At 31.9% G+C, this 25,579-nt stretch overlaps 5 protein-coding genes across 6 annotated transcripts; 2 read left to right on the top strand and 3 right to left on the bottom strand.

Moving 5' to 3' along the window:
* Window positions 1–10: 10 nt before the first annotated feature.
* Window positions 11–9,652, bottom strand: LOC123709846 (serine/threonine-protein kinase PAK mbt). The gene is made up of 9 exons (XM_045661427.1): window positions 9,393–9,652; window positions 9,112–9,275; window positions 8,273–8,843; window positions 7,086–7,171; window positions 6,732–6,923; window positions 6,167–6,343; window positions 4,935–5,057; window positions 3,937–4,101; window positions 11–3,283 (listed from the first exon to the last, which is right to left on the bottom strand). Exons 2-9 carry the CDS (start codon window positions 9,250–9,252, stop codon window positions 3,086–3,088), a joined length of 1,653 nt encoding a protein of 550 aa, XP_045517383.1. The 5' UTR covers window positions 9,253–9,275; window positions 9,393–9,652; the 3' UTR covers window positions 11–3,085.
* Window positions 9,653–9,959: 307 nt separating this feature from the next.
* On the top strand, window positions 9,960–12,429 carry LOC123710979 (CWF19-like protein 2 homolog). Of its 2 annotated transcripts, none has more exons than XM_045663344.1 (5): window positions 9,960–10,235; window positions 10,316–11,134; window positions 11,303–11,686; window positions 11,807–12,106; window positions 12,283–12,429. In XM_045663344.1, the coding sequence occupies exons 1-5, from the start codon at window positions 10,170–10,172 to the stop codon at window positions 12,418–12,420; spliced, it is 1,707 nt and encodes a 568-aa protein (XP_045519300.1). In that variant the 5' UTR covers window positions 9,960–10,169; the 3' UTR covers window positions 12,421–12,429. The 2 variants fall into 2 exon arrangements, with proteins under 2 accessions (XP_045519300.1, XP_045519293.1); XM_045663337.1 differs by having other exon boundaries at window positions 9,961–10,235; window positions 11,768–12,106.
* On the bottom strand, window positions 12,423–14,111 carry LOC123710991 (dnaJ homolog subfamily C member 17). The gene is made up of 3 exons (XM_045663357.1): window positions 13,692–14,111; window positions 13,007–13,613; window positions 12,423–12,629 (listed from the first exon to the last, which is right to left on the bottom strand). The coding sequence occupies exons 1-3, from the start codon at window positions 13,764–13,766 to the stop codon at window positions 12,439–12,441; spliced, it is 873 nt and encodes a 290-aa protein (XP_045519313.1). The 5' UTR covers window positions 13,767–14,111; the 3' UTR covers window positions 12,423–12,438.
* Window positions 14,112–17,090: 2,979 nt separating this feature from the next.
* On the top strand, window positions 17,091–18,315 carry LOC123710362 (28S ribosomal protein S2, mitochondrial). The gene is made up of 3 exons (XM_045662197.1): window positions 17,091–17,260; window positions 17,342–17,425; window positions 17,602–18,315. The coding sequence occupies exons 1-3, from the start codon at window positions 17,239–17,241 to the stop codon at window positions 18,264–18,266; spliced, it is 771 nt and encodes a 256-aa protein (XP_045518153.1). The 5' UTR covers window positions 17,091–17,238; the 3' UTR covers window positions 18,267–18,315.
* Window positions 18,305–25,048, bottom strand: LOC123710352 (leucine-rich repeat-containing protein 58). Its single transcript, XM_045662186.1, has 4 exons — window positions 24,439–25,048; window positions 20,718–20,934; window positions 19,082–19,271; window positions 18,305–18,925 (listed from the first exon to the last, which is right to left on the bottom strand). Exons 1-4 carry the CDS (start codon window positions 24,930–24,932, stop codon window positions 18,750–18,752), a joined length of 1,077 nt encoding a protein of 358 aa, XP_045518142.1. The 5' UTR covers window positions 24,933–25,048; the 3' UTR covers window positions 18,305–18,749.
* Between the last annotated feature and the right edge of the window lie 531 nt (window positions 25,049–25,579).

Below are 25,579 nucleotides of genomic sequence, written 5' to 3'. Positions count from 1 at the left end.
AAAAAACGGGTCACTTTCAAATCTCTATTTCATAACATTTCTTAACAACGTGACAATATTACAATATATTTGGCATAAACCTTATTGAGTCACAATAAATTAATACATCTATCGGACATGATTTGTGATGAAATGTGCATACAAACTGGCTTATGTCTATGAGGCAATTTATGAAAACACTGGAATAAATCTTACAGAAACTATAGAACGTTTGACATACCGGCTTCGCACAAACCTTAACAATGAAATTTGGGGAAGCTACAAGTTCTATTTAAATTTTTATATATTTCAATAAAACTTCGAACCTCATAACAAAACTTATTTTACTTTATAAAGCGAACGCGTCGACTTTTCTATACACTAAAGGAGCATAAAAATAGTTGCTTTGAAAAGATATTTCGAAATGAAGGCGGAACACGATACATCCATTTAAGTACATTAAGAGAGACAATGTTTGCGAATATTGTTTTTTGTCAAAAAGTACGTACACGTATAGAATATTATACGTAGCTAACGTAATGTACACAGGGGCCATAATTGCCTTTGTGATTTATATAATAAAATATGTAAATGATTTTAGTAACAAAAATCGTTAGCTGCATAAATTGTCCACCTGTATCAGTCTAAATCTAGCATCATAAAATAGCCATTTTCGTGAATAATCTTCACTAAGAAAAAATAAATAAACACAAGAAACTGGAATGTGAAGAAATACAAAAATTGTTTATACATTAAAAATAACACTAATATATTTTAATTACTAAAACAATTGTCCAAAACATGCAGATTTTAATAATTAGCATAATTACGAAGCACTCACTTTCTATAAATACAATTCTATTACAGATTATATAAAGAAAATGAGCATAAATATTTAACATCTATTTAAGAATAGACAAAATTTGTATAATACTGATTAATTTTATTTAGGCACTGATCGCTTATAATTAGCCAAAATTTAACAACCCTACCCGATTAAGGCCTCGAATTTTAATTAAACGACTAAACATACTAAAAACTAAATTAGTTAAATAACATGTTTTTAATTGATTTTTAAAAAGCCACACGAGGCTTAAAATACGTTTATAAGTAAATATATAATTATAACGAATTAAAAACCACTGGACGGGCTAGTTACTACAAAAGGCATTGTATAACCTACTTAATGTTAAGTCTAGAAATTTTGTAAAAATACAGCTACAGCACTAAGCCCACTTTCAAAATCATTAAATATAACCTTAAAAATGTATCGATTAAGCCCGAGTTGTTTCAAGCTGTCCGTAAGTAATTGTGAAAAATTAAATACATGTTGGAAGTTCCCTAGTCAAACCGACTTTATGAATTAATTTGATAAAGTTATGAAGAAAGAATTCATAAATTTTAACGCGCTTGTCAATTTTGACAGATTAAATTTACCATTATTAATAATTTATAATTTTTGCCAAACTCTACCCTTTTGTAAAAGAACTAAATAGCCAACAAGGATGATTTAATAGATATTTTTCCGATAAAAACAAATTTGTATACATATATTGAATTTAAAAATCTAGGCAAAAATATTATCAATCAATATACTAAGAAGGTACAAATATATACTTTTCATAGGAATGGATAAGTGGAATGAATTCACTGGTGTATCTTTCTCAAAGAATACATTAAATCTAAATTAGTATGTGGCTTACAAATAGTTCCGTATAAATTCAAAGCAATTGTAAAATTGTGATAACTAATTACAGTAAAAGTTTGTATTTTAAGAGCCCAGTCAATTTTTAAGTAGAAAAAGATCAAATGCATGCTTAAAATTCTCAACTGATTTTATTGGCCAATGCCGTTAAAACAAATTCATGTTAAAATATACATACACATTGACCCACTTGTTCATAGAAACTAAATCAGTCTTATTGCACTGTTTACACTACAGTTCTGTTGTCTCATTTCAACATATTATATACGTAATTTGACAGAAAGAGACCAAAAACTGCAATTAATTATGAATAAGGCAGATTTTTTAAAGTAAAATAAACAAAAAACGTCTTGACCTTACATTTTAATGTAAGTATACAAGTAGTATTACTTGCGGTTCTAATGTTGACATAAAAATCCCACTTTTGCTTCAATAACCAAAATATAAAAAGGCTCATAACAACATTAGCAGAACTGATGTTTAACCACAGCTTTTTCCAATTCAAGGCACGTTTTAAGTACTTATATTTTAGTCACACATCCGTTCAGTTTTACACTAATCTTAGGCACACTTTGTCATGTTTTGGATATCGCTTAAAAGCGTCGTTTCTTCGGGTCGATTTCAATATCATTTCGTGAAAAATTAACTACCACGAAGTATACATTTTTAAAATAACTCAAGTTAACCTAATTTTATTTGATAGTCGCAAATAGTAATTATCATTGTAAATGGCATATTAAACAGTTGATGAAAACTGTATTCTCTTTCAACGAAATCGGTCACTCGGTATTGTTGCTTAGGGTTATTGACCTTTCGTTCATCGACATCTGCTTTCTAACGGCAATTGATTTTAGTGATTATATTGTTCTTCAGTATCAATTGTTTGCGACAGATACTCTTCAGCAAAATACAACACGAAAACATGTTTACTTGTGGAACAGATTACATTGTTCTTTATTCAAACTGCTTTGAATTATATTGATAATATTCTTTTTTTAAATGGCAATAGTGGTCAACAATTTACTTAAAGTTATTTTTTTATATTAATCGCCAGTTACAATAAAATATCTAAGTATGAAATTTTTTATACAATTCTTGTCAACATATTTTTGTTCCACATTTTATTTAACAATAAATGTTATGTATGTATATAAAATGACATGCAATACAATTTCAATGTTGCAAGTAAATGCTTTTTTCCTTATACATAAAAAAATAATAACTGTAATTGCATTGTTTCAACAAAAGTAACTGATCCTTTTCATTAAAGGGTTACCACAATTCGACTGAAAGAGTTTCTTTTTGCTTTTATAAATAAGGGGAAGAGCTTCTTGCAACATGAATGTAATACATATAAACTTCCCATTACTTGTATTTTGTGTCAAAATGATGTTAGTCCTATCATTGTGGCATCAAAGGTACTAACAAAGCAGGTGGACCAGCGCGTCGTAGCAAGGGATGGTGGAGTAGCCTCGCTGCCGTATGCCGTTGAGCTGGATCTCGAACTAAGGCGCACTCCAGGAACGAAGTCAAGTCTGGAGGGCAGCGAGACGCTCCACGAGGCCGGGGGGGTGGCATGTCCCGGATTCGACGCATGGCCTGTAAATAAATGTTATAGACGAATGAACGTATGTATTTTTCATAAGCTACTCTACATGTCTGCACAAAATGTAATTACTTTTACACTCATGTACTCGATGATGAGCCATTAATAAAATTTATAAAAACTATATAAATTTGCTTATGTTTAGTCCGCCATCAAAACGTCGTCTCATACTTAACTTTGCATAATTTTGTTATAAAATAATAAAAACATATGTATGTGTGTATTTGTACTTGTAATATGCGTAGGCGCGTAGTAATACTTCTTAGGTAACAAGATAAAAATCTTTTTTAATTTTTTGTATTTCGCCTTATTCTACGCTTGTAGAAAAAACGACACCAACAATAGAAAAAGGCTATATACATTAAAAGTTTTATTATAAGTTGTGTTAAGTGTTAAATAAAGTTTATTATACTAAAAATTATTTCTACTTCATTAAAGAAAAAAAGGTTTACTAAGCTAAACAGGGCAATTATATTTATATATACAATTATATTCAATTTTACAAATTGTCTAAGATTGTTCGATAGAAATGAGATTATCCTTTTTACAGATTCTATAGCAAATAAAAATATAACTAAGCGAGGAAATTATACTAAAATAATTCTGTAAATTTTGTATGAACTATTCAGATGATATGTGAAAATACCTGCAAGGGTGGTTCATTAAAGAATGGGGGTTCCCCATCAATCATTTCAATGACCATAATGCCCAATGACCACACATCTACCTCTGGGCCATAAGGTAATCGAGATACAACTTCTGGTGACATCCAGTATGGTGTTCCTACTAGGGATTTACGCTTTGGTAGCTCCTGCAAAATAATTAATAATTATATGGTTAGTGAATATTGTATCGGGTTAGTGGACACAGAAAGATGAGTAAAATAATACATAAATAAAAACAAATCAGTGGCGCTACAACCTTTTTAGGTCTGGGCCTCAGTTTTCTGTATCTGTGTCATGATCATTTGTTAATCTAATAATCAAATAGGTGATCAGCCTTCTGTGCCTGAGGCACGCCGTCGACTTATTGGGTCTAAGGCAAGCCGGTTTCCTCACGATGTTTTCCTTCACCGTTCGAGCTAATGTTAAATGCGCACATAGAAAGAAAATCCATTGGTGCACAGCCGGGGATCGAACCTACGACCTCAGGGATGAGAGTCGCACGCTGAAGCCACTAGGCCAACACTGCTCTATATAAATAAGAAGTATTTCTCTGACATGTTTTAAATTTGCATGTAATTCAGTTAATACAAAAAGAGTTATACATTGAAATTGTTAAATACATCTTTCTTAGTATGACAGTTGTGATAAATGCTAACGAGCCTAGAAATCGACAAACAATACGTTACTAAGATAAAATCTAAATCGCATTGGTTTTATAGGGAAACCCTGCTGGGGAAGACTTTGTGAACTTTGCATGGTCAATTTCATGCCATACTACAAGCACTTTAGACTTTATATAATTTACAAATATTTTATGATTCTATTGATTGTATATACTAAGAATTGAATTTTGATTTAAAACAAATATAATATATTAGTATTCATTTAGCTTATTTCGCCCATAGTTTGACACGTTTTAAATATTTATTTATGTTGTTTAAGTTATAAATATTAGACGGAAATATGTTTTTTTTGTTACCTGTGAAACCTGAGCACAAAATCCGAAGTCAGAAAGTTTGACGCGTCCATCAGCCGTCATCAAAATCGAGTCAGATTTGATGTCTCGGTGAATAACACCTTGTCCATGTAAAAACGCCAACGCCTGTAGATAATTAATTCCTTAGTTATAATATGAGCCAGGTTCTATATATAATATCAGTCGTATTAGTCAGTGTGTATTATTGCAAATATAACTCATGTGTGGTTCACATACGAGCCATAAAAAAACTTAAAGGATTTTTTTTTAATGTAATCGGAGGCAAACGGGCAAGAGGCTCACTTGATGTTAAACATACCGCCACCCATGGACACTCACATTGCCAGAAGGCTCGCAAGTGCGTCGCTGGCCTTTCAAGAATTGGTACGCTCTTTTCTTGAAGGACCCTAAGTCGAATTGGTTCGGAAATACTTCAGTGGGCAGCTGGTTCCACATAGCTGGTGGTGCGTGGCAAAAACTGCCTTAGAAAACGCTCAGTTGTGGAACGACGGCCGTCGAGGTGATACGGATGGTATTTTGTATTTTCCCTTTACGTCCGATAATGAAACTCAACTGCGGGTATTAGACCGAACAACTCTTCTGAACACTGCCCATGGTAAATGCGGTAGAAGGTAGGATTAATAATTGTCCAAAAAAATATTCTTCAACTAAAATATATTTTTCCTATAAGAAAAAAAAAACAATCAAGAAACTTAACCCTTGCTATAAAGAAAAAAATCCTAATTCTACGTAATCATTTCACTTTTCCCCGATTAACCATTAGACACAGACGCACGTTACGTTGGCATACACATTGAATACCTTAACAATAGATCGAAGTAATAGCCGGAAACCATAACTTTTTATGGCGAATTTTGATTAAGTAAATATGAATGTTTGAACATATGTATGAATGTATATTATTATTATTATTTTTCGTTTTCGTGAGGTGACTATATATTATAAGAGAACGGGACGTTTTCCGAGTTACTGTGTTAATACTTTGTCAAACTACTGGAAATACTAAGCTATTGGTCAGGATCTGACGATGGAATCCCAGACAAAATTCTTTAAAATGTAATAAGTAGACTTTTGAGAAATTTGTGTATTCCATAGGATGACTTTTGCTTTAGGACAGTTCAATTTGGTGAAATCAAAGATGGCCATAAATTACCCTAGACATTTTAGTTTTATAATTAATAGGTTTTCTATAGGAAATTGAATAATAATCTCACCTTTAAGCACTGCTTGCACACAGTGGCTATTTGTTCTGGATCCATGCGCGCGCGCGTCACAATTTGTGTCAGCGAAGCACCGGCCATATATTCCATGACAACCCACAATTCATTCCCAACAAGGTACGATGCGTACATTTCTACGATGTTTGGGTGTGGATAATCTCGCATTATTACCTAAATTGTTTTCATTTTTTCTAATTAATATTTTAAAATATAAAAGCACATAGGTAGATTTTCTATCAAAATTTAAAATATTTCATAATTTGTTGAGTTTTGTATATTATATATGGATCATTACTAAAATTTTAATACAATAATAAAAATAATAAAATGGCTTAGCAAGCCACTTAAGAGAAAAGAAGAGTTTCAGTCGTCCTGCAAGTATCATATTATGCCCTATACTTTAAAAAAAAACTATAAATATTAGTGAAAACTGTACCATTGCTGTGTTAGCATAATTGTAAATAAAAAAATATATTTAGCTAACACATACGTGCGTTAAAACTTACAATAAATTAATAGCAATTAACACTTATTCTTGTGTATAAATGATGATTCTTACCACTTCATTGAACAGCAATTCCCTCCTCTGCTGATTGCGTAGGTTCATCATCTTGACGGCTACTCGTCGCCGAGTCCTCGTGTCTGTGGCTACGCAAACCACTCCCGTACTTCCTTTCCCAATCTTGCTGAAGCCAGTTAGTGTCTCCCGAGGATCACCCTCGCTTACTACGAGTCTGAGAGCAGCGCGGAACTGAAAATTTGTTGTAAATCCTGACTAAATGACATCTGATCACAAATTTGGATTGGAAACTTAATTCAATACCACTATCGTCGTATTTTTTAACCAAAAGTATGCTTTAAAATATAAAGAAAAGGTAGAAATAATGCTATGATAAAATTAACTTTTACTGACCTGTTCATGTGTCAAGCGTAGCTCGTGTTTAGAGGCAGACAGAGCTGGTGCACCCGGATGTTGGATTCGTACGCCATATGCATCACCTATAATAGACGAAACAACGAAGACTGATTATTTACACTAAAAAGTATAACAATTACGATTAAAATAATATTCAACTTTCTATGTAAGACCGTAATAAGCTATTGGATACTATGACATAATTAGTTTAAGAAAAAAGTCATAGTTAAATATTATTTTTTATTGTCTTTCAATCGATTGAATGTCAATAAGCAATTTGTATAGCAGTACATTTAACTCAACCACCTTAGTGGTTCAATCATCATTTGATTTTTTATATGCTTACACTACACTAAGGGAAATTAAAATAAAATAATCTGTAATCAAGGATTCCTAACTATATCACAATATATCATACTGTTAACCTATGCTTAATAGTAATGCACTTCAAGGTATAGAAAGCTTTACAAATACTTATTGGAATAAAATATCAGTGTGTACGAGACAGAAACATCACAAAACTGGAATATGTTTATGTCCAAATAAGTAGAAGAAAAATCACATCTAGTTCAAGTCACATATAAACGTAATGAAAACATCTTTATGATAACAAAATCCTAGCTAGTGATAATGATTGCAAGAAATTGCTCTTTTTTCAGGAATTCAGAATTAAGTCATATGTCTATAGACCTAAGGAAGTAATAGCTTTGCAACTAAGCCAAAAAGTCACTGTAAAAGGACACAAATTATTTTTTACAACATATAGCTATTAGAAAAATAGTATATGTGTTTGAATATAAGTTATTTCAAAATAAATTAAGACTTTATAGGTAAGTTAAAAGAGTTCATACTTCACTGATTGCCATTACATATTCAAAGCATGTGCTAAGGCCTCAATCATGATGACAATATTAAATTGTGACACACTTGAAGGCAAAAACACTATAACGGTTTTATCTTAGAAAAATTGTTGAAGGTATTTTTAAATATTAATAATAATTAAACTATTAATGTTTTGTCCTAATGTATAGTGAGAGATAAAGGAGCCAATAAAGTAATGGTTTGACAATTAAAGAATCTGGGCTAAAATTCTAGGAATGCATATTATTAATTTGTTACACATATATGACCAGAAGCAAATACCACTTTTGCAAATCACAAATATAAATATAATAAAAACAAACCTATATTTATATTGTTTCCATTCATTCCACCTTGTGGTTGATGCAAAGTAGGCTGAGGGGGTGGATGGCTGTGTTGGTATGGAATATTGGCATTTTGTATGTTTTGATATGTAATATTTGATTGTGGATTTTCATTTACGTCATTCATAGATCTTATAGCTGTTTCATGAGCATGTTGAGACCATTCATCAGGTGATTCTCGAACTGGCTGATTAAGTGTATAATTGCTCTGTTCACGTCTTAAACTTGGGTACTGTGGAGCTTGTTGCACAGAAGGTGACTCTTCAGGAACTGATGGTGGAATATTTGCCTGACCTCTAAGGTCTCTTCTTATTCTTGGTGGACTTGAACTCCTCAAAGAGTTTGACCGAGCAACATTAGACATTTTTGGTAATATAACCCCATTCTGTACAGGTTGGGTTATTGGGTTTGTGGAAGTTGGTCTTGAAATGGCTGCAACTGATGATGTCCGGTGATCACCTCTAACAACAGTTTTTAGGTCTAAAATCTCTGTTGGTGTAATTTCTGATGGATCTACTAAAGGTAATGGTCGATTTGAAGATTTTAATATCTGGAAAAACATATATTTTACAGAACTACCACTTATATAACTATGACTTACTACTTAGATGAAGCCATGTTTATACAGTTCTAGTTTAACCCACTTTGCAAAAACTAGAGCAAATGGTGTCAGTAGGTTAAAAAGTACTACATGTAAATAAAGGATAATTATTGCCCTGCTACTTACTTATGGGCTGTAAATATGTACTATATAATTTACTGCTTTTTATAAGATTTTTTTTATCACCAAGATCATTAAAACCTTGATCTATACATACCTGGTTATTTCCAACTAGTGAAGCCCATTGCAATGGTAGACCAACAAACTTGTTTTCTCTTCTATCAAAACCAGTGTGCACTCTATGTTCAAAGTTACTTGGTGGTGAAATAAGAGGCTTCTTCTTTTTCTTTGAAAACATAGCGACTTTGAAATAATATGGTTCTGTGACAGGGAAAACATTATTGGAATAACATTGTATAAAAAAACGTTAACGAATAAAAAACTCACGATTACAAGTGGAATTTAAGAAATAATTATAGTGTCGTTACATTTACGTACCTATTAGTAGTTTATTTTCAGTTCCTCTAAATACGGTCCAGCCAAGCCCTGTTATTTACTTGTGTTATTCACAATCCACATAGCAACACACTTAATATTCTATTCTACTTTTGTAAAAAGTTCCCCGTGAAACAGTTTGAAATTTATTCAAATAGTTTTGTTTAGCGTTAAAACTTTTTCTTCAAAACTGCACATTTAGTAAACGAAATCCTGTGTATCAAGTTTTTAATTTTCAATATCCACCAACACCCAAGTTACAACTTTCATCATTTTTTTTAACCCACAGATTACTTCGGTATACTAATAGAGTTTACCTCTCTCCTCTCTGGGCAAATTTTCCTTTACATTTGGCTAAAATGATGTTAAAAATTATCTGTTTAAATTTTTTGTCTGGAATGAATTATGAATATAAGAAGCTTTTGTAGACTTAAATGTTATTGTAAAGACTGCTTGTCGATGAGAATATTATGTCTATAGCTGTTGTATAACATTATATTCGTTACCAGGCGTAAAATTAATTAAAAGATAAAGTACCATTGCATTTGACAGTTGACACTTAACTAAATATTAATAAAACGCGGATAAACATATTTTCCATGCAGGCCAAGAAAGGGGAAATTTTTTTTTTCCTGATAAGTAATTAACTGATTATTCATTATACTGTTTCAGTTTGGTTTAATGAATGGATTAATACTCATATGTTTACTTCCATTAACCTGTTATAAAATATTTATTTAAAAAGAGCAGTGTTTACATTTTTTCAATACAAGATAGAGAATGAAAGAAAAAAAGAATAAAAAACACAAGAAAAATAAACAGTCCAAACGAAAACATAAATCAGATGTAAGTCATTGAATTGTTTTTAGGTCAAGTTATTATAATACAGGAAGATAAATGACTTTACATAAATTGCTTATTTTCAGGACTCTGATGCAAACTCTTCAGCGTCAGATAAATGGGTAGAGAGGCCACAAAACAAAGACTCTGGTCATGATGAATGGATGTCGATGAGTGGTAAGATAAAAACATACACGAAAGACGATATCAAACCTAAATTGGAAAAACCAAAAGCACATATAGATTCATACAATCCTAGTACAAGCAGTAGAGAACTCAATCCATATTGGAAAGATGGAGGCAGTGGGCTCCCTCAAACTCCTGACCAATTTCGCAAAGCAAAACCTTTTGTGAAACCTTCTGATGATGAGAATAGTTATTTTTCTAAAAAAAACAAAACAGAGGACTTTTATTGTCATCAACAACCTAACATAGCCAGAAGGGATTTTAATTTAAATGATTATAAACGGTCTCATAACTGGCGTAGAGATGGAGAAGATGAATTGAAATGTGGATCTTCTAAACAAAATGAAGAAACTAACTTACAGAAAAGTGAATACATAGAAAAAAGTAACAGTGCATTCTTGAGTGATGAGAAAATGAATAAACTAGGTGCTAAAATTGTCAAAGCAGAAATAATGGGTGACCATCAACTAGTTTCCAAATTAAAGGATAAATTAGAAGCAGCTAGGGAATACCGGAAAAATAATCCAGTGATTACTAATGAAGATGATGGTATAATGTTAATTTCTACTAGTGCAAGTGGAAGCAGCCGTCCATTAGTAAAAAATCACTATGGAGGAGACTCCCAGAGCAAGGGTGGTAAACGTAAAGCAGAGACACATGATGTTGGTGGTAGATGCAAATATTTTAGTAATGATGATAAATATAATCTCTCAGAAATGGTATGTGTTCTTCATATTAGATTTTTAAATTTAATCTTTTATTTCAAAGATAAAATGTTATTCATGTAATTATGAGGCAATTTAGAATTTAGATGTTCATAATAAAAAAGACTGTTTGCCTACTTTGTAATTTCTTTTATAATGTTTAAACTAATATAATATTCACAGTTCCAACAAGAAAAGTATGGTACAAACTATGATGCAGATGCAGAATTGGCCAAAATATCAAATAAAAGTAAAAATCCAAATGATGATTTAGAAGATATATTTGTGGATGAAATATCAAAGAATAGAAATGATGCCAAAGACAGTGAAAGAGAAAGACAAAAGGCCATAAACCAGAGTGTAAAATTAGAAAAGTCTTTAGATGGATGTGAGCATTGCTTTGATTCAAAGAACATGATTAAACACCTTGTTGTAAGTTGTGGTAATAAAGTATACATGGCAGTTCCAGCCAGGAAATCACTTGTCAAAGGACACTGTATTATAACAACTATCCAACATTATACCTGTGTTACAGCTCTTGATGAAGATGTCTGGGAAGAAATCATGGTAATTCTTTCTACTTTTTGGCTTTGTATTTTTTCTTGTTATAATTTTTTTCAACACTATTTTAAGGTTATTGTTTTATAGGTTTACAGGAAATTAATTACACAATTTTTCAACTCGCAGAATAAAGATGTTGTGTTCTATGAAACAGCTATGAAACTGCACAGATATCCTCATGTTGTCATAAATTGTGTTCCATTGCCTCGGGATGTAGGTGACATGGCGTCAATATACTTCAAAAAGGCATTACTTGAATGTGAAGCCGAATGGTCCATGAATAAGAAAGTAGTTGACCTCAAAGGCAAAAACATTAGAAAGGGCATACCTAAAGGCTTGCCCTACTTTTGGATAGATTTTGGTCTAGATCCAGGTTTTGCTCACGTTATTGAGGATCAGTCAATGTTTCCAAAAACTTTTGCTGAGGTTAGTAACCTTTTGTACATTAAATTTGCTGTAACTACATAAACTACTCAGAAGTTACTTGTGCTTTATGAAACATTTTTTAAAAGCTAATGTAACCTATTTTTGTTTCAATTCCATTTTCGAGGAATACATACTAATTTTAACTTACTGCAATGAAAATTTTATTTGTTTTTTAGGAAATAATTGCTGGAATGTTAGATTTGGATCACACAGTGTGGAAAAATCCTCAAAGAGAATATGGAGAGTTACAAAGGAAAAAGGTAATGGAATTTATAAATGAATGGAAACCATTTGAGAGTAGCAATAAAAATTAAAATAAAGTAATTATCATTTTATTTCTCATGCTCTTCTTTTAGCATATCTTCTATTAATTTTTGTCGTTCTGCAGCTTGTCGCATTTTGGTTAAAACAATTGACTCATAATCTCGATCTGATACAAGTGATGGACCATTGGCATCTTTTTTTATTGATATTATAGGTCTATTATTTAACCATTTTAATGTGAGAGGGTTGTCAGGCAAACCTACAAAACCAAGATTTTTCTTAAAATATTTGCTGGCATTAAAATGAATGGCAATAAAAAAGTAAAATAATTAAGTTAATCAACAGAGCAAGTATATTTTAACTACTACTAAGAAATCTAACCTACAATTCCTTAATATTTTTAAAGGGAGCTAAGCAGTAGGTACACCTGATGTCAGTAAAACCGGTACTCACAGTTGTGGCTGTCACATATAACCTTTTTTGTAGCATGTTTTTGGCAGTTGAAATAAATAATTATTAGTTCAGGTTAGGTTAGGTTACACTTTATACACAACACAACCAGAAATATTTTGTGTAAAAAGAGTTTTTTTTAATTAAGCCTGTACTAAATTTAATAATTAATCTTATTATATATACCCTTTTCAAATTCCACTGCCATTTCCGAGGCTTCTTTTGTTGCAAACTCGATCAAAGCACTACCTCTTTTTTTAGGTGAAATTATGAGAGCTACAATTTCTCCATATTTTTTTAAAAATCTTCTCAAGTTTGATTCATTATATCCACCATTATTTGAATCATTTTTATCTACATTCCACTTGATCTTTATCCTGTTTAAACTTGAATCCCATCCTGGTTCATTAAGACGACCCAAAGTTCGTTGTATTTCTTCTTTTACTCGTTTTTGTTCTTCTAGTAAAAGTTTGCTACCTTCACGCTGTAAACGTTCTATTTCCGCTGCTAATTTTTGTTCATCAGTCAAATTAACGTTATTGCTTGAATGTGCCTCTCTTTCTCGTCGTTCCAAATCCTCCTTAAGTTTTTGTCTCTTAGAATCCAACTCTTGATGTCGTAACTTTGCTGCTTCTTTTGCTCTAAGTACTTTGTCATAAGCATCTCTAGCTGATTTGTCTATTAGTATTTCTAAAGCCCGAGACAATTCATGAAAAGTTTCTGCCGCTTTAGGATCATCTGGATTTTTGTCAGGATGACATATAAGTGCCTTTTTTCTGTAAGCCTTTTTGATCTGAAACAATTTAGAAAAAGTTATTAGATACTGAATAAAAAATTAAATCGTAATTATTGTTATGAAATTCGTTCTTACTTCTGCTTCAGTAGCTGTAATTTTGACATCGAGTATTGAATATAAATCAAGATCCTCAATGTTTTTCTTATTCATTGTTATTTTTTTTTTTGTTTAGTTTCCTGAATGATAATAAGATGTACCTTTTTTTAAAGCTTATTACTTATTTATAATATTTAAAAAATGAAAGTGCAATAAAATAAGTTTTATGTTTCCATCGAATAAATAAAGCAAGTATATAGTGTAATAGTGTTTTTTTTTATAGATTCTTTTAGTCAATAGTGTTAAGGAAGGTTTTTCTATTAGTTTTATGGCCTGGTAACGAGACCTTTAAGCCAAGTCTTAAGGTTAAACCAAAATAATAGAGCTAGAGCACAGATTTTTTAATATTATGGTAATTGTTTTAACTTTATGCCAGTTACAAGTAAAATAGGCACAGATTAGTTCGTACTAGAACAATAACATCGTAGAAAATAAATAAAGTCATACCACAGAATAAACATCGTCGTTGTCTACAGAGAATTTAAAGCATAAACCATACAAAACTCCGTGACGCTTTAAATCATCGACCCTACATGAAATAGATAAGGGTCCTTTTTACAGATTTGAACAATTTCTTTTTTTGTTTTCTTTTTTTCAAGTTCCAAACAGCCGGTTAAAAAATAAAATCGCTTAACGTTTAGTTTGGAATTTGAAAAATTAGTTAATTAATCGATTGAACGTTTTTTTAATTTTTAAGTCCTTTAACTGCAGTGATTTAATATAAAGCTTATATTTTTCCTTGGACTAATTAAGTTTCTAGATAGGCTTTCCGAACCGTAAGCTGGACAATAAACCCAATATTGGGTGGTTCTTTCGACTATACTTTGTACACTTATTAATTTTTACAGAAATAAAACAAGACATTATAATTATTATAGATTTCTAATAAAATGTATATTAGCTTATAACTATTTCCTTTATAATAAACAAAAGTGTGGGCGTCCAAAGTACGCATGTCAGAAGTAAAAGTTTTGTAAATTAATTATTACTAAGCCCCAATAAATGATAATGTGCTAGTATATTATCACTCCATGTATTTGTATATATTCACATTGTATACGTGCTAATGATAATATAAATAAATAAAAAAGCTGCGTTTACTGTACGAGTCGTTATGTGATAGAATTGCCATCTAAAGTTCTAATATGTAACTACTAAACGAATACATGAACCAATAGCGTATATTTTTCTCCATCTCTCTCAATTGGTCTCAATCGCTCTCTCCCTTTTTTCCACAAAAACGCTGCACATTTTCGTGACTTTTCATCCGTAAAATTTTTACCCTCATGCGCCTAAAGAAGTTTCACTTCAAAAACTACAAATTATTTTATTACTTTTTCGTAATATAGTGCTTTTTGGGCGAAAAAGACATATCTATTCCACAGGAATTACGGGAATCATTTTCAAGCATTCCTGGACTCATTACACGTCTGCAGTTTAATAACAAAAACAAAACTACGTCTGGGCAGCTTAGATTACCTAGTACCAAGGTGTATTCATGAAATGGAAATAGTTGAGGGAGAAGAGATAACAATTATTTATGAAAATCCTCTTGAAAAACAAAGAGCCTTTGTTGCCGTGGCAGGTTTTTATTGTTTGTCACGACTGGAGTTCGAGAGACTTCGTGTCTTTACTTAAAATAATTGTGTTGTTAGACAACTACTCTGTGAATTTTGATAAAAACTCTGTAAGTCGATTGTGACATGCAGTGTTTTAGGCTGTAATACCTGCCTAGTTATAAATTATGTTAACAAGTTAAAACTTTTATTAACATATAAGAAGTTCAGAAAATATTTCGTAGATAAAAACAAAACAAAGATAATTTAATAAAAAATAGAATCTTAAAGGACAACGGTTGTATTTTGCAAAAGCTGCAGTCTTCGGCTGAAGGAACATCGATTAGTAAGCTATACGTAAAACCGCGATTATTATGGAATACATTTGTGCTTTACGATAACACTTTATTAATCATATAATAAATAACCACAGAGAGCACATGCAGATTCAAAAAACCCATATTTAAGGAAAATTTCCATATAATCGACGATAGAACGAAATGAGTTTAAATTCGGCAAGAAAGACTGGCATTGCCGGTTTTTAATTTGTGCCTAGGCACTAAGAATAGTTTTTAATAAGTACATAAATAGCGAACGTCAATACCCTTCAATATTCGTCTACTTATAAAATAAGTAACGACCACTAAGATTAGTGACATTCGCTCAAAAGCTGGCTTCAACAGTAATTCAACCTTGCAAGTTGTATCGCCGCATGGGCGACTGTTGATTCATGTCAAATAAAAAAATGTAAACAAGCAACATGTTAGTATTAACATTTTGACATAGTTGGAAGTCAATTTGTCAAATACCAGAGTGCAGAAGAGAGACATTGTTAACAATAACTGAAAGTTTGGATCCCCAGCACCAAATAGTTGATTTACCTGAAAGTCGATTGCTATGACTATTTAGGTAATTCTGAACTGACAGAGTTCTCAAAAGAATCCACAATTCGAAATATGAAAAAAATATATGATGTGTTATGTGCCATTGTTTCTCATGAAAATTTTCCAAGCCATATTCTAACAAAGAATTCAGTTATATAATATTTGTTTATTGGAAGAGAAGACTTTAAGGCAAATAATGGTTATACATAGTATATTATTCTAAAAGTAGTGACGAAAAGGATTTTTAGGAAATAAAAAAAAATCTTATCGGTCTGATCAATACTGACAACATTTTTCGTTATTTATCAAAGCAATAACTTGAAGATATCTGGGAGTTAGAATTAATTTTATAATAAAATCTTGTCTTGACTTCTCTGTCACAATGGGATAAAAAATTAGACATTTTCACACTAAGCTATTTTTATTTAAGACACAGTAGGGCTGTTGTTAAAAGAGGAGAATGTGGTAAATAAATGCTGATGATGATGCTATCATGAGTTGTATTTATGATAGCCCATTACATCCTTATAATGGTTAAAAGCCTGGTTCCTTTTCTATCACAATTTTCAATTTCTTGTGTGACCACGCTTTGGGCGCATCTGTATACAGTACTTCACCTGAGCTGGGCAGACATAGTTTTGTGTTAAATATCTTTAACAATAAAAAGAAAATATCGAGGCGCTCTATTTAGATGACTAGACATATAATCCATGGCTTTTTTATTTCGTCGTTTTGTGTCTTTTACAATGTGTAAATGGCATTTGTCATTAATTACGCTTAAATAATTAACAAAATAATATCATTCGTTTGTTGTTAGCTAAGGTTTTGATAATTTATATTAACAAAAAAATATATGTATAATCGTATTTTTTGTGTGTTTTGATCTTCATCGGCAGCTTTACCGCGTCTGTAGTCTTTGGTGCTTTTATTATTTTTGAATTATTAGGTAATCTGTGATGTTATGATTTTCTTCTAAGCAATAACCTTATAAGTTTAAATAAAAATATCGTGATTTCGTTATTAGTTAGGTTCCGGTAATCATAATTCTTATTTTAAAAATTATAATTATTAAGAACGATACACATTATGTTTCCAAGAATAATTTTAAGTAAGTTTATATCAACAGCCATTTCATCTCATGATATACTTTTCTTTACCTGAATACTATATAATATACTATGTATTTCAGATCGTATATTTAAAAATGTAACAATAATACCTCGATATAATTCTACAGCAGCAAAACCATTGGAACACTCAGATAATAATGAGGGTAAGTTTTTATTAATTGAATAATGACTATAGTCACTTCAAATAGAAAAATCGTTCTTTTATTGAAGTGAACTCAAGTTTCCATAATCTTCTATTACACAATTTTATAGTAATTATTATTGTCATAAAATTTATTATGAAAACTGAACTCTATCAAATGTTTTTTTACAATTTCAGTGATTTTAAAGGCCAAATCTTCACCTTTGGACCACCCAGACTATTTCCAAGTCCATAGTTTATTCAATGTAAAGGACTTATTTGATGCCAGAGTTCATTTTGGACACAAGGAGGGCTCTCTGAATGAATTAATGGCACCTTACTTATATGGTTCTAGACAGGGTCATCTTATATTTGATCTTGATGTTACTGCTGAACATCTTCGGAGAGCTCTTAACTTTACAGCACACATAGCCTATAGAGGTGGCATTATTTGCTTTTTTAATAGGAATGTCTTGAATGCTCACATTGTTGAAAAAACTGCATTAGAGTGTGGGGAATATGCTCACACAAGATTTTGGAAAGGAGGTATATTTACAAATGCAAACCATCAATTTGGTGCCATCACTAGGCTACCAGATCTATGTATATTTTTGAATACACAGAACAATATTCTTAATCAACACACTGCAGTTAGAGATTGTGCCAAAATGTTAATACCAAGTATAGGTATTGTTGATACAAATTGTAATCCTAACTTGATAACATATCCAGTACCTGGAAATGATGATACCCCAGTTGCTGTTGAGTTGTATTGTAAATTGTTTAAAGGAGCCATTCAAAGGGGTAAGGAGGCAAGATTAAAATTTTTACAAGAAGCCGAAGAACAAGGAACATTTGCTTAGTTAGACTTTAATTTCTAAATATAAATAATAGTAATTAATAACAACAATAAAGTATTTAATTTCATACATTTGGATTATAATAAAAAAAAACAGTTTATAAACATTTTTCTTATATTCTAAAATTAGGCATCTAATATCACTGATAGCAAGTGCTAGTTTCAACATAAATCCTGTATCAAAGAAATTAATACAATTAAAAAATTGCCTTTGCGACAAAATTTGTTGTTCCCAGCAACAATTTCACAATACATATATTCAAATAGAAACGACCCAAGTACACTAAAGAAAATTGTTTTTTCAATGTGTTGTTAAATTTCATAGTTAACGAAAAATAATTAAGGTTCTTTACAAAATTTAAAATATTTTATGATTCTCAGTACAGCTAAAATATAAGCTTTAGGCTAAGATAGAAGATGAAGTTAGTTACCAATATTTGATATCTCTAATCACATAAGTTACAAAAATGAACAATATTGTGAAAAATTATCCCAAAAGCACCTTCTGCATCATATGAGTTGGTGGGTTTCTTTCAGTTTCTCGGTTCTCCCAGCTGCCGGTAATGCATTTAGAGCTACATAAGTATTGCAAAAGTGGTATACGATATCGCCCACAAAAATCAACGAATTTTATATGCTCCACATGGTTGTCAAAGAAAACACCTGAAACAAAAATTATTCAACTAATTTATTCCCCTTGCATGTTGCTCAAAGGCAACATTATCGCGAATTCTAGTTACGAATAAATACTAAATATATTCATGCCATGTTACTGATACTGATAATGTACGTTAAGATCGTTATCAATATTTTGCATACCTTTACATTTTGGATTAACACAACAATTTGCCGATTGAAGGTATTTGATCACTGTTAGAGGAACATCGCCTGGTCTCACCGGCACCTCGTGAAGTTTAATAGTACGTCCTGCTAACTCCAATAAGGAAGGTGGTTGTATTGCCATATCACTCACAAAACGGACCACCAATGGATTGTCTCGCAGACTCAACTGTAAAACAAAGTTGGTAGGTAGGTACATACACGTAGAGGCTATAACTTAGGTATGTATTTGGCTAACATACACATATAAATAAAACTCAAACGGATATAAACTCAAATTTAGTACATTATTCACAAAACTTGACGCTTCGAGAACTTTGCAGCAATCGTACAGTTAGAGAGTTCTCTTGCTGACTGTTCTTTAATAATATATGTATTTAGAATTTTTAGATATGTAGTTTTTTATTTCTAACATAATTTTAGATTTTGTTTTCCCTTTGAACACTTAAGTCATACAAAGATTTATAAATGCGTTGCCGGCCTTAATATATACCTATAACAGATTAATTAATTATAATAAAGACTTAGGGACTTCAGTGACTTTCTTTTCGATTGGTCGATTACGCTTCTGCCGTAAACTAAAAATAAAATATGTTTATTATGGAATATAAGATACAGGTATCACTTATTCCACGTCAATAAATTTGTATCGGTAGACATCCCTACTCATCGACAAAGAAGACAGAGGGTCTAGGCCGAGAGAAAAAGCCGGCGTAAATCCTTTCGGTACTCTTTTAATATATCATACAAAATAACTTTGGCAGACATAGAAAGAAGATCGGAGATATAGTCCACTCTTTATGTGTATTAAATTACAAATCTGAACGGAAACCCCGCAGACCAGTTTCCTAGTGCGCATGTCACGAATCTCCCTTCCATCACAAGACAACTAGTACAAAAGACTAAAAAAAAAGAATCTCAAGACTGCAAGTGGTGCCGAAATAAACGAACGAACGAAATGGTTTTAAAACAAATAACCGCAAATGAATTAGAAGTAGCTTGTCTAGCAGTAGTCCCAGGCTCTTTTATCAACTAGACAATTGATACTTAACTTTACAATAAGCGTTTTTGCACAGCTTTTATTTAATACATTTCTTAAATTTATTAAAAGAGCCTCTGGGATTTTTTTAATGAAAAGTATCCTTTTTCCCAAAAAATATTGCTAACTTTAGATAGTCTAACACGGGGAAATTGCAGCCTACGTTTGTTCCGAGTATTAACATTATGCGTATGTTCTACATACATACATAATATTTTCATAAATATATTGCGAGGGAAAGGTAAGTATGTATTTTAATTTCCTTGAATTTATCTCTCAGAGTTTCCCTATATTTTAAATTATATAGATTTCACGAACAGCCTTCTTCTGCAGGATGAATATGTAGTTTCGACATCAGCCGCATGACCCCATAATATTAAGCCATAGTAATAAATGAAACGAGTTAAATTCAATTCGAGTGTACAGAATCAAACTTACAGAACAGGACCGCGATTTCTCATATACTTACATATATTTGCTTTGTGCCTTCGAATCCACTCCAGCATTATACATCTGACTTTATAGGGCAATAAATAACAGGCTACATTATGTAATAAAAAAAGTAACCCAACTTACTTCAGTCAAACATTTTAGTTTGATTATTTGCGTTGGCAATGTTTTCAATTTGTTTTTATGTATCAGCAGTGATCGCAGTTGGTGCAAGTTGGCGATGCTAGCAGGCAACTGTTCAATTTGATTATCACTTAGAACCAACGCCTGCAGTGTCTTCAGGGCGCCCACTGATTCTGGTACGTCAGTAATTTTGTTACCAGCAATAGAAAGTATTCGCAAACTGAAAAAAATAAAGTGGTTGATATAATTCGGGTGATTGATATTCGGTATAATCTACTATAGGTCGTATACCTTATACTTTGCTAAGATAATTAAAAAATTAAGGACAGGCAACGCGCGCGGACGAGCATGCGATGTCCATGGTTAGCATTCAAGTCCATAATGTCTTTTAATTTATTTCAAATCACAAGACTGAATTGAATCGTCAATTTTTGGTCTGCACCCAAACATGTTGATCCAAGATTAATAATAATAATCCAGTGGCATTACAACTCTACATGTGCTTACTCTGATTTTTGCAGTCACCGTAAAAGCAAGTGTTAATTGAGCACATGGTATTCCATTGTTGAAACCACGCCCTCAAGGCACACTAAAGCCAATAGATCCACACTGTTTTGATAATGTATGGATATAGGACTACTTAAGTATAGAATGTGGAAGTCTTAATGGTAATTTAAACAGGATTGCTAAGGTCTCATTTATACAAGTTTATAATAAATAAATAAACCAATGGCGCTACAACCTTTTAGGTCTGGGCCTCAGATTTCTGTATCTGTTTCATGATCGTTTTGTGAATTAAATAGGCAAGTTGCTGATCAGCCTTCTGTGCCCGACACACGCCGTCGACTTTTTGGGTCTAAGGTAAGCCGGTTTCCTCACGATGTTTTCCTTCACCGTTCGAGCTAATGTTAAATGCGCACATAGAAAGAAAATCCATTGGTTGGAGCCGGGGCTCGAACCTACGACCTCAGGGATGAGGGCCAACACTGCTATACAAGTTTATAGTTGACTTTAAATACATCGGTCTTAAAATGTGTTGTCATCTTCATTAATTCACCAAGTGACAAGGACATAACATTTAGCTAATAATTCATTGAATTGAAGCTTTGTTTGTTTAGCAGTTATTTATAATAGGCCTCCTATCAAGAATTATGTAGCTTTTTTATCTCTTGCTTTTTAAACATTTACCGAAAATGGCGTGAACCTATTATACAATAACTCGTATAAACAATAATTATCTACTTAATTGTATATTTTGATTTGTATGATGAAGGTTAATGTTTTGTTTACGTTATTTATTTATTTGTATAATAGATGGTTCTGGCGTTTGCTAATTCTACAATTAGTTGATGATTTATGGTTAAATGCTCTATAAACAGCATAGTTTGCTTTTGCTGAAATAATGATCACAACTGTTTTTTTTTTGTGGAGAAGGCAAACGGGCCCAGACATCATAGCACGAGAGAGACCAAATATTAAAAATAGCATTAGCTATATTACGCTGATAGCGAAATGTATCGAATATAAAAAAAAATTGTTCTGAATATTGAACTAGGCTAGAAGTAAGTTCCAGTGTGGAGACTTAACTCCGAAGTATGACGCCGGTATGATAAAAGCATTGGATTTCGTTACACGAGTCTTGGTCGCTACACGTCACCACGAATCCCAGCCTTAGTTTCGTCAAATTGTATAAAACAGTTGAACTATAATAAACGCGTATCATTTTAAATGCGCATATGCCAGTGTCGTAAAATTTTCCAATACGCAGTTTTTGTACAAATTAATTTATTATTATTAACACTAACAATAAAAATTCTGCAAAACATCGTGATAATGCTAGACAGTGCGATATCGATATCAGTGATCATTTTAAATTAATCTGTTTAGATAAGGCGGACTTGCAAATTGTTACATAAGTAGTACTTTTATTTATTCAATTTAATTCATATGTATTGTTGTACACCGTTCTCGAAAGCTAAACTATATACACTTATTAGTAGGTAACATATTATTAAACGCTTATACTGTAGGTAATAGGTATTTAGTGACACTATATGAAACCAGCTGCCCATTGAAGTATTTTCGAACTAATTCGACTTAGGATCCTTCAAGCAAGAGCGTACCAATTCTTAAAAGGCCAGCAATGAATTCGCGAGCCCTCTGGCATTGAGTGTTCATGGGTGGCGGGATCACTTAACACCAGATGAGCCTCCTGCCCGTTTGCCCCATTCTATAAAAAAAAGTAAAGTATACGACGATTTGGGTCCATTTCCAGTCGGAGAACAAATTATAACTAAATTTGTGGGTATTGAGGACAATCATTATGGTATTGACAATTATTAAAGTATATATGAGAATTACCCAATGGGTTATATAGTTTTCTAATTATCAATTATTGTTATTTTATATTCAATTGATCCCATAGAAAGAGTTTGAAAGATATTGAACGCAAAGGATCTTCATGCCCCTTGTATATAAACTAATCGACGCAAATATATTAAATTATTTTCATAATACAGAACATTGTTATTTTAAACTATTAGAGCATTTTCGAGTACCGCGAATTAATGAATGATGTCTAAATAAATTCAAGTATTTTTTGATGAACACAAATGATAAATGTGATGATCTTTGTGTATAGTCTTTGGTCCCAACTCTCTGCCTGGAATTTTGTATAAATTGATGAAACCGGTGGATTTAGGTACAAAAGCTAAACTTCACTGACAAGTGTGCGTCACCTGGTGTTAACACTACGTAAGATTGACTAGCCCTTATTTAGTATTGGGATATTCATTTCAAACATTATGCAGAAATATAGGAGTGTCAAGTCTGTCAGTGCTACTTAAGCACATTGAACACATAGGTTGCACGATGAAGTCGACTAGTAGTTCATTAATAAATTTAACGAATAGAACGTGTTTACAGTAGTAGCTATAACAATTAAGTACTCTTAACAAACATCTCCATGACTGTTGTTAATAAATTAAACATACAATTGTTATACTGTTGCAGTGGTTAGTATACTATTTACTTAAAATATTTTCTTATTTTTCTTGTATAGTGCTATAGTCTCGTTTGCGATCATCGTCCGAGCTTTTGATATATATATATATATATATTAGCGTTTTTAATGATATTTTCTACTAAAAGGGAATTCTACAAAAATAACGCGTGGCAACATTACCATGAAATTTTTTACCGATTAAAAAAACAAAGGAGTAGCTGTAATTCCACGTGTAACTTATTTTCTATATCAGTTGCGACCAAACGCTGCATTTTTCATAATTATTTTAAGATTTTTGGTATATTTTACTATAATATACTACTGTTTCGTCTGGATTCCAAGTAGTTTTTGGAAGCCTAATATTTTAATGATTTAATGATCATGATATATAGTAATCCCCAGTGGATTACTATATATCATGATTGCAACTGCTGTGTGATTTTTTAGACAAGTTGGTGAATAGAATCAATTGTAAGTACCTATATGTCGTTTTTATTTCGATAGATCTACAGTATCTACCTTAGATAAAGTTAGTCGTATAAAAAATAATTTCAAAATAGATTAGATTCATCGGGATTTGAACACTTTTAATAATATTCTCTCGGAAACAAATCTATGAGCTAATGCGACGCAACTTAATTAATTAAACAGGAGAAATAGAGTTTTGGGTTTTAATTATGTTACCCAGATACAATCAACATTAAAATAATATTCACTAACCTGCTTAGTTTCCAAATATCTTTTGGTATATTTACAATATTATTTCCCCCAAGATAAAGATATCTTAATGATGATAACTCTAGTACCTGTTCGGGAAATACATTTAGTCGATTTCCGCATAAATTAAGTTCTTTTAGAGAACATTTTGATGAGAAAAATGACTTTGGTAGCGACTCATTGGTTAAATTATTATGTTTTGCTATAAGAGAAGTCAGCGCACAATTTCCTAGTATATCTGGAAGGACAGTGAGCCGGTTGTTGCTTATATCAAGAATTTTTAAATTTGTGAACTGATTGAGCGCTCTCGGTAATGCCTTTATTCTGTTGTTGTACAGCAGGATCGTCTCAAAATTAGCCGCGCAATTCTTGTCGTTGATAATGATGTCCAATTCAGACGTTATCGCTTCACCGTCCAATAACCTATGGGATAGGTCTAAGGTTTTTTGCTCTCTGCTGTCACTGTCGCAACTATCAGATGTGTAGTAACACTCCATTTTGCAAATTGTTCTCCTATATGCAAAGTTGAAAGCGGCTAAATTTCTTTCTCGGTAAGGTGGAGGAGCCACGGCTAACCCGTGTTGCCTGGCTCGCAACGCACGCGCAACTGGTGTGACAATAATATAGTAATGACATGGACAGATAGCTCGCTATATGCCGCCATTTAATATTTACTTTGATAAAATATACGTCAACGTGTTATTATTACAAAAGATAACAACTCGCAGATAGCAGCGGTGTTAAAAATAATACTAACGAAACAAAGCACTGTTTAAATTATTGGTTCCTTTGTATTAAAATACCTACAGCAAGTGGTTCTTGCATGCATGGTGATTGTGGTGTCTTTAACGATAGCCACTATGGATATACTAAACCCAACCTATCTTAAATAGTAACAAAAATTCTGGCTGTTAAAACCCTTATCTTGTGTATTCATATATAAATTATAACTCATTGTTTTATGTAATTAGGATAAATTATACATATAAAAATACCCTTTTAAATTTAAGTCCCATTAACGACTTCTACTTAAGCTGCTGAGTGAAATAGTTACCGACTAAAGCTTCATTTTTATGATGCAAAGAGATAGGTACAACTGTAATCTACTTTAGTCTTTAATAAATACAATCCCCAGCGATGATGA

The sequence above is a fragment of the Pieris brassicae genome, chromosome 1, assembly GCF_905147105.1.
Source record: "Pieris brassicae chromosome 1, ilPieBrab1.1, whole genome shotgun sequence".
NCBI lineage: Eukaryota > Metazoa > Arthropoda > Insecta > Lepidoptera > Pieridae > Pieris > Pieris brassicae.
This window is presented reverse-complemented; position numbering and strand designations above follow the sequence as displayed.